Raw genomic sequence first — 9547 nt, forward strand, 5'->3', positions numbered from 1 at the left:
CAAGTTTGGGCTTTGCCTGTTGTTTTTTTTTTTCTTTTTCTGCTCTTCTGGACGGCAGATATGGACAACATGGGATACTAAAAAACCATGACTATACAAGATCTTTCCTCGGAAAAAATGCTTTTCGCTCAGTTTCACGTCTCCCGACCGTCTCCGAGAACAGGGATGTTTGACCGTCGAGGGTTCATCGTTTTGGTTTTTTTTTAAACGTGAATGTTGTTGATGGCTTTCTCCAGGTGTTAGGGAGGCAGCTTTTCCCATCAGTCTGGGGGTCATCTCTTGAGGGGGGAGGCTACGTGCCAAAGATAAGCCTGTGCATGGGAAACACTTAGTAGCCTTGAGTCTCACATAAAAGCAACACAGCAGATGTTGTGTCGTGTCCGGCGAGGCCGTTCGAGAGCTTTGCTCCACAGAAGTGTCGTTGTAGAATTCCACTGCTTCCAGATGCCCTCTTTGCTTTGGTGCAGGAGGTGAATACAGCGCTGGTGCTTTTTAGTGGTCGGCTCAGGGTTGGCTGGTTCTTTTATTGCCGGGTAGCTTGTTTACTGTGGCTTTGTTGCCAATTATCCCGCTTTCTTCCTATCTTCCCTTCTCTCGACTCACACATTGCTCGGTTTCTCCACCATTTTAAAGTTCCTCAGAAGGGTATTTTTAAGTGGGCAATGTTATGTCTCCGTGTGCGCCCCCCCCTTGCTCGCCCTTTCCGTGTGTGATTGTTGGATCGGGGTCCCTGTTTGAGGGATGTTGATGTTGGTCTGTTTCGAGTTGTGGCTCCACTTTGGTGGGGTAAGGGGTTTATACTGCAGCACCCTTGCCAACCATACTAATTAATGTGACATATTTGATACATTATGCTCCGCTCTGCAGCGAGAAAACACCAAAGAAGCCCAGTGCCGTGCCAAATCTGTATTGCGGTCTCCTGACTTTACACTTTTACGTAAAGCAAGGCTCTGAGTCAGATGCCCGCCTGCCCCCCTTTTGTAATCGCGGGGACAATTGGCGGCGCAGGCGTTGGGTGAAGGCTTCACTGATCCCGCACATGTCTAGCTGCAGCCCTGGCTGAGCGGGTGGCGGAGCAGGGACAGAGGGGCTGGCTGGCTGTTCTCTGCGAAAGATCCCTTTCAAAGATCCTATTCATTCAGAACGGCGGCGGAGAAAAAGGTGTGCAGCGAGGTAGACGCGACGGCCCCGGACCAAACAAGGTTTCTGAGAGAAGGGAAGGTATTCGGTGGACAAAGCGGCCACCGCCACCCGTCTGTCGGGTCTCTCTCTCGCAGGTTTTTCGTTCACGTCCAGTGTAAAGAGTTGGATGACGTTCACGTTTTTAATGAAATAGCAGTTGTTTTAGCCAAAAGGGGCCAGTAAGTCCTGAATGCAAAGCAGAACTATTGCATTAGCAGTGCAGAAGTGCAGAATTGCCTTAAACCGTGGTTCCAATGTTCTCAATGCTTAAGTTGAGAGCGAAGTTTAGTTCTTGTCAGCGGCGTCTTGGTTGTTATTTTCAAAAACGATTTGTTCCCTAAAGAGGATATTAAGGCCTGAAGAGGGACGTACTGGGCACGCACAGTAGTCTCATTCACGTTCGACCAAGGTGGGCATGCTTCTTTCTTCCTCCGACTGTGTTGGGGTTTCACTCGCCACCTCAGCACACCAGGGCTCCGCCCCCGCTGCCCAAATTTAGAAAGTTCTGGCTCTGCTTCCTGCCAAGATGGTGGCGAGCGCGAGCCCCAAAGTCAAAGCTTCGATTCATCTCTTCGGAAACCAATAGGTGACGTCACAGACACTTTTTTTTTTTTTTTTCCTCTCTCCCTCTCTCAACGGCTTATGATTTATAAATGCTCCTGTGCTATTTGCGCCGGAAATGCCGTCCAATCACGGCGTTGGTGTTGGCTCTCGGAGCGGTGACGGTTGCAGCAACCGTATGGAGCCATGCGAAGCCGCTGGGGCCGTGTCGTGGAAAACGGAAAAGCAGAGAGCGTTCCCTTCAGTGTTCCGAACACTGACTGGAGTGAAAACGCTCCGACTGCTGGCTCCGCCCTACGGATTTCTACAAAGCCATAAAGCACACCATGTGGAGAAGTCGCACAATTCAGCCATTATACACGCCTGGAGCAATCTCAAGCTGGCCGGGTTCCCGCAGAAAATCTTCAACTTTCTCTCTCTCTCTCTCTCTCTCTCCTCTCTCTCTCTCTCTCTCTCTCTCTCTCTCTCTCTCTCTCTCTCTCTCTCTCTCTCTCTACCACTCTCTCTTTCTCTCTCTCTCTCTCTCTCTCTCTCTCTCTCTCTCTCTCTCTCTCTCTCTCTCTCTCTCTCTCTCTTTCTCTCTCTCTCTCTCTCTCTCTCTCTCTCTCCCTCACACACTCCCTCTCTGTTTTCTTTCACCTCTATCTGACTCCTTCTATACAGCGCATGTATACAGTTTGTGTCATTATTATAGTATTTTACAGAGTTTTGTACATTTACAGTGTTACTTCCTCTTTTCTTTATTTTCCAGTCCTAGGGGAAACACACACGCACTTTGTGTTTTGTGGCAATGTTTAATAAAATGTGTCGTGTGACGTGTTTGCCAGTAAGCGGTCCATTTTTGAAAATGACAACTGCATCTACTGCCCTCACCTTGTCCGTCCGGAGCTAAGCTGGCAGTGATAACCATGACTAGGCGTGAAGAGCGAAGGATGCCCTGTTGAACTCGAGTACAGTGACGGTAGAAACGATACACCAGAGACTGCAGTGGGCGAACGAGGCAGCTGCTGACCCGCTTACCAGAGCTGGTCAGTGGGTGGGAATTGTCGTGCAATGCAGACGGACTTCATGAGTTTCAGACGACCTGGCATAGTCCACCGCCACTGACAGCGGTGAAGTAGATCAGGGGGTCCCAGCAGACGGGCCACGGACCGGTGCCGTGCCACGGGCTACTTGCCGCCGGGCCGTGAGAAGGCGGGCGGGGGTGCCCTGTTTAGCGATCTCAAATCAAAAACAAGCGAGCGAAAAACAAATAAAAACAGTGTGTTTTTATTGAAGATGTATTTATCTATTATCTATTAATCTATCTATATTCATTTTCCCTCCCCGTGCTGTACTGGCCGCTGCTTAACAGTGGGGGTGCCGCAGTGTGGGTGGGGGCGCCCCCTCGCTGGGTTGGTACGACTCGCTCTGCTCGCAGGTCCTGAAATCGGCGGCGGAAATCAGAATGTATTCTCGAAACACAGGGCTACTTGCGTGACCCTAATACTCTTTTGTTGTGTATGTATTTAATGTATTTATTCTCCTCCGGTGTAACAGGGAGACGGTCAGTCACTCTCCTTTGCCTCTCTTACCTCCGCTGCTCGTCCTGGGTTCGTGGTTATATATAGACACATATAAATAGAAACAATGTGTATGTATTTAATGTATGTCCGTGATTAATTAAAGAAAAAGAAAAAAGTTTGGGAACCCCTGAGGTACATCACAAAGTCTGTGTATAATCATGATCGGCAGCGATCGGTTGAACCTGTGTGTTTTGACTTTTTTTTCCCTAGATACCTCAATAAACTGAAATGGCAACAAAAACCAGCATGTCCAAGTGGACAAACAATGCCGGTGCAGTAGGTGTTTCGCAGGAGCTGAATATTTTATTGAACTCCTACTCCTCTTACAGGAGTTGGGGATGTAATAGATTATGGACAGTGTAATAAATGGCCCATTCCTTCACGGTTCATTAAATGTTTGCCATGCAGTTCATTTCAGGTATTTGGGTTATATTTCATGGTTCATTCTGGCGTTTAGCGATGCTGCAATCTTGTTGTGGATTATTCCAGATAAAGCGGTCGGGCTCCGGAGGTCCGCTGTAAATATTTACCGCAATAGGAATGTTGGTGTTGACAAAGTTGCGACGAGCTGTGTTTTCAGAATGTCAGCCTTACACGCTTGTTGTTTCCCATTTCCCTTCCAGGTAACCTACTTGGGCAAGGTGACCATTTCGGGTACCCAGTTCCTGTCGGGATGCACGGAGTCGGCGGTGGTCGGGCTGGTGGAGCACCGCACGAGGTCCGAGCAGCAGGGCACCTTCACCGGCAGCAACTCGCTGCTGGAGATCCGGCCCTTCCAGGTCCGCCTCCACCACCTGGACGGGCACAGCGAGGCCTCGGTGACCATGGACACCTACCAGGTGGCGCGGATCGCCTACTGCACGGCCGACCACGGCGCCAGCCCCAACGTGTTCGCCTGGATCTACAGGGAGATCAATGACGACCTGTCCTTCCAGATGGACTGCCACGCCGTGGAGTGCGAGAGCAAACTGGAGGCCAAGAAGCTGGCGCACTCCATGATGGAAGCCTTCCGCAAGACTTTCCGCAGCATGCGCAGCGACGGGCGCATCCACAAGAGCGGCTCCTCGGATGATTTCGCCGAGGACTCCTCCACCCCCGAGGACACCACCCCGGATGACGGTTGAGCATCGTGTTCGCGCGCCCTGAACTCCTGACACCGCCCGCCCAAACACAACGTGGAGGTTGACCGGAGGAACGGATTTCCTGCCCTCTCTCTCTCTCTCTCATTGTCCTTTGCACTCTCTCTTTCTGGTATCGATGTGTAACTGAATGACCCCTGTTGACAACACAAGGAGGATTGAAGGTACTTACTAATTAAAACAACGTGAAAGGACAAGGAGAGCTTTTCGACATGAGGTTAAGCAAACAGTTCTCCTTCGTAACAGCCCGTAAGATCCGCGAGGGCCTTTTATGCACAATTTATAGCAACATTGGCAGAAAACTGGAATAAATATCTCCGAATGTATTTCCTCCATTTTTCTGCCAATGCTGCTCCTGCACATGGGACACAATTCACAGTTCTTCAACTTTTTCAGAAGGGGACTGGCAACCCCCCACCCCCCAAGTCGGGTTCATCAAAAAAGCTATTTCAAATTTTTCCATGCCAGTTACCCCAGGGGAAGGCTTTTGACCCATTTTTCTCGGATCATTTTCTACTCTCATTATGGTACTATTCTAAGTCTAGTGTGCGGCCGCTGTGCACACGCAAAACCGCAGAGCAGAGTTTTACCCTTAACTCCGTGTAGTGAGTGCGATGAATACGTGTCGGGCACCTGGGAGCAAAAAAGAAAATGGCTGATATTTTAGATCGGCTTTATATTTTAGAGGTTCTCATTAGGGACATTAAGACGAGGCCTGGCTAAATTCTAACTGAGACACCTTAAATCACTCACATCTGACTCCTGGTTGGACTACGGTATACCAAAAGTCAGGCTGTGTCTTGCCTGTCATACGACGTGCCTCACTTTCTCCTCACTTTGGGTTAGCTCTTGTAATCACGACCCGATCCGCGGTGTGAGTACGAGTATGTGAATGCTATTACACATGTGCCAACATTACTTTGTGTCCGAGTGTAACCGCTTCGTCCTGTGCTTTGTGTGTATGACCATACACGTGTTTTACATTTGGAGTTGTTTAGGAGAGGAGGCAAGAGCAGGGAGAGGAGAAGGAGGAGGATGACGAGGAGGAGGAGGAGGAATCCTCATATGGTCTGATAAGGTCTCGCACCGCCCTGCGTCCATTTATTTTCATGCCCGGGAAGGCATTTATATCAATCAAACACGGGATTTGTGACCAGTTGCCAAGTTTTGGTTCGATGTGCATTTTTGTATGAGGGCGGGGGGTGGGGGGGATACTTGACTACGAGAGTCGCACGGAGTGAGGTCCCAGGACCCCCGAAAGCTAAAGCCGTCCGAGAGAATGCCCGACCCATCCTGGCCTCAGCTGAATGTACGATCGGTCCAACGTGCTGCGAGCGCCTCCCGCCGTCTCACGCGGCGTCTTCAATCTCTCAAATCACCTTAGCGATCAAAACGAAAGTTTCTTTGTCCCCGCGGTCGGCCTCTGCTCATAGAAAAGACAAATGCACCTAAGGACTACCACCACGAGGCTTTTGTGTGCGTGTGTGCGTGTGTGCGTGTGTGCGTGTGTGCGTGTGTGCGTGCGACCTGAATGAGTGTTAGGCCATTTTGGGGCAAAAAATTAAGACATTGACCCCTGCGCTGCCTGTTTTTTCTAACTAGATTATTGAAGGGACTGGGCGCTCCCAGTGGGAACAGTCTATGGTTTGTACCTTATCAGAATAATGAGATGGATTTGGTCAGTACTTATGATTATATATACATTGTATTTGAAACTCGCTCACTAAGCTTATGTAAATACAAATGTATCAATTTCCAAATATTACAGCATAATTGTTGATAGCTATTTTAAATAAAAAAAAAATGCAGAGAACAAACATACGATAAAGAAACAGTGTTATAAAGCCTACTGTGAATATCTGTAGAGCCTGATACGTGTGTGTGTGTGTGTGTGTGTGTGTGTGTGTGTGTGTGTGTGTGTGTGTGTGCGTGTGCGTGCGCGTGCGCGTGTTTTGGAGGGGCGTGCATGGTGGGTGGGTGGGTGGGTGGGGTGTCTATACCTGGCCTCCATCCTATTGGCCAGAAGGGGAGAATGTTTATAAAGCTGTAGATTACTGTGTCCTGTCTGTCTGAATGCTCAGACATGCTTTAAATGTTATAAAAAAAAATAAAATAAAAAATGTTACCACAAGTGTTTTATATACAGTGTTTGCAAAGCTCAAAAACAATTACATATAAACTATTTACCAAAACTCAAGCTGTGATCGTGTGTTGTTTTCTGCCTAAACCTTGAATGGCTGTTTCCTATGAAGTGTCAGCTAAATGAAGTATTAAATAAGGGTTTTTCTTTTCCACAAAATAATCTCACGGATTACGGCTTACCAATAATATCCCCTCAATGAGTTGCACAGTGCATTCCATGTTCTCCATGTTTTGTCCATTTTCTTTGCATGCAGGGTCAACAGGCACAGTGATCATTCTGAAAGGACTTCATTCTGCTCTACATGCACTCTCACATTCTCTCCTCCTGCACGTGGCATCCATGTTTTGGTGGCAACAGACCGTAGCGGTTTGGATCCACTGTCGCCCCTGTATTGACCAGCACAGCGTGGATGAATGGCAGCTCAAACTCTTGAATGCCTCACGCTGGTCGCCAGGACCGGAGCCGTCGGCCTCAATCCGGGTTATTCCCTGTGGGAGGTCTAAAACAACTTATTTTCTGACACCAAAACGATGTGATTCTTTTTTGGTTTCACAACCGCTGTGTTGCACTGACAGCTAGAAGGAGTCTCGGGAACAATCGCTTCTTTCTCAACCGTTTGAGTTTTTAAGTGCTGGAGCTCCGCTGAGCTGCTGCTCCGCGCTGTGTTCCTGTGTCTATCTGACCCACTTTTGCACACAGAGGGGGCCTGTGGGCCCCCCAAAAAAGGAGGCCACACCACCACCACCACCACCACCACCATCATCTCCTCCACGCTCCCCCCTCCGCTCCGCCGTGGCGGCAGTTTGCTAATCGGCCGGTCAGCTGACAATACCACTCTGTTGCTGGTCCAGCTGGCAGCGCTCCTTTCCTCTGGGCTGCACTCCTCCTCCTCCTCCTCCTGCTCTTCTTCCTCCTTCTCCTCCTCCTCCTCCCGCTGGATGCCAGGAGCCACACACTGCAGGTCCGGTCCCCCAGTCCACTCCTTCACTTTTTGTGTGTGTCTCTCTCTCTCTCCCTCTCTCTCGAACAGAGCTGGGGAGAAGAAAGAAAGGAGGCTGTGGATGACTGCGTTGCATATACACACTAAGCAGTGGTGGAAGAAGTACTCAGAAATTTCACTGGAATAAAAGTACAAATATCCTGACACTGAAAGTATCACTTTGGCATTTCTACATAAGTAAATGTATATGAGTTGCTCTTAAACGTATTAAAAGTAAAATGACTTCCAGTGCCCTGTTATGAGAGCTTAGAATACGGCCAAAAGTGCTCCTGTACCGTTTATGCAGATGAGTGCTCAGTCAAATTATGATTAGAATTCACAAAAAAATCTATATGATATTTATTTATTAATACAAGTCCTCATTTATTTAAAAAAAAATTGAAAGTTAGTGGCTCAGAAATGTAGTGGAATAAAAGTTGAGAATTCAGAAAACAATATATGACTAGATGAAAAAATGTGGGAAAAAAAATGCTCCACCACAGACACGTCTATGAAGAATGAAAGAGGAAGAGAAGCCGTCTTACATGTCAAACATCACCCAGATGATAATGAACTCCAGTGAACTGTCCTCCAGCCATTTATTATCAGCTGTTTCTTCCTGTTCTGCGAAGTCGTCATCCCGACGAAGCGTTAACGTGGAGTTTTCAAATATCTGAGAAGTGCGGCACGTCTCCTAATAGAAATAATGGGACTTATTTCCTGTGGTTTTTATTACAGACATTTGATATGTGTGAAATGTGAACCTTCTAAACAAAGAATTATAAATTAATTAATCAGGGGATGGAAGTGGAGGCTTTGTTATGACTATGTGTGTGTGTGTGTGTGTGTGTGTGTGTGTGTGTGTGTGTGTGTATGTGGGGAGTTGGGTAGGGGGGTCGACAAAGTATCGAATAAAATTTTACTCGGATAAAAGTAGATATTGCACAGGAAAGGACGGGGGTTTAATATTTGCAGTGCTGTGGCAGATAATTTGTTTTCCAGACCCAAGGTGAGGTCACGGCGTGGCCATGTCGTCGCTGACACACAAAGCATTTCCTGAGATCCTCTCCAGATCCACGGCTCTAAGCTCCTCTTGTCTCGGTGGATTGCTTCCTAAAGCCCTTTCTATGATTCTCAATCCTCGCCGTAATAAAATATGGACCGTCAGAATGAAGGAGGAAGCCCCGCCGCCGTCTATCTCTCTGGAATCTCTCATTCATCTCCCCCATAAGCCTTGGCCCCCGGGGGACTTGGAGCGCCTTTTTATTCTGTTCTAATGGACCCACAGTTACAGACAAAATAAACCGTCTCCCCCTCCCCGCGGCCCCAGGGGGCCCGGAAATGCTTTGACTCTCGTCGATGAAAAGCCAGCTTGTCAGGATTGTGAGGATACCATCCATCCTCAGTGGCTACCATACATCCTCAGTGGCTACCATGTATTCTCAATGACTACCATCTATCCTCAGTGGCTACCATACATCCTAAGTGGCTACCGAGCATCCTCAGTGGCTACCATGTATTCTCAATGACTACCAACCATCCTCAGTGGCTACTAAGCATACTCAGTGGCTACCATGTCTTCTCAATGACTACCATCCACCCTCAGTGGCTACCATACGTCCTCAGTGGCTACCAAGCATCCTCAGTGGCTACCATACATCCTCAGTGGCTACTAAGCATCTTTAATGGCTACCAGCCATCCTCAGTGGCTACAATCCATTCACAATGACTACCATCAATCCTCAGTCGCTACCATGCTTCCTCAATGACTACCATCCATCCTCATGGGCTACCAAGCTTCCTCAATGACTACCATCCATCCTCATGGGCTACCAAGCTTCCTCAATGACTACCATCCATCCTCATGGGCTACCAAGCTTCCTCAATGACTACCATCCATCCTTATTGGCTACCAAGCATCATCAATGGCTACCAAGCATCGTTAATGACCATCCATCCTCAGTGGCTACAATCCATT

General features: G+C 48.3%; 1 protein-coding gene across 1 annotated transcript in view; it reads left to right on the forward strand.

Annotated features, from left to right (window-relative positions):
* pid1 (phosphotyrosine interaction domain containing 1) overlaps positions 1-6415 on the forward strand; it is a 29956-nt gene extending 23541 nt beyond the window's left edge. The window contains exon 3 of the mRNA XM_080006975.1: positions 3932-6415. Within this exon, the coding sequence (XP_079863101.1) occupies positions 3932-4432 (501 nt within the window). The 3' untranslated portion in view covers positions 4433-6415. The remainder of the gene's footprint in view (positions 1-3931) is intronic.
* Positions 6416-9547: the final 3132 nt, after the last annotated feature.

Source organism: Zeus faber (genome assembly GCF_960531495.2).
Source record: "Zeus faber genome assembly, chromosome: 9".
Lineage (NCBI taxonomy): Eukaryota > Metazoa > Chordata > Actinopteri > Zeiformes > Zeidae > Zeus > Zeus faber.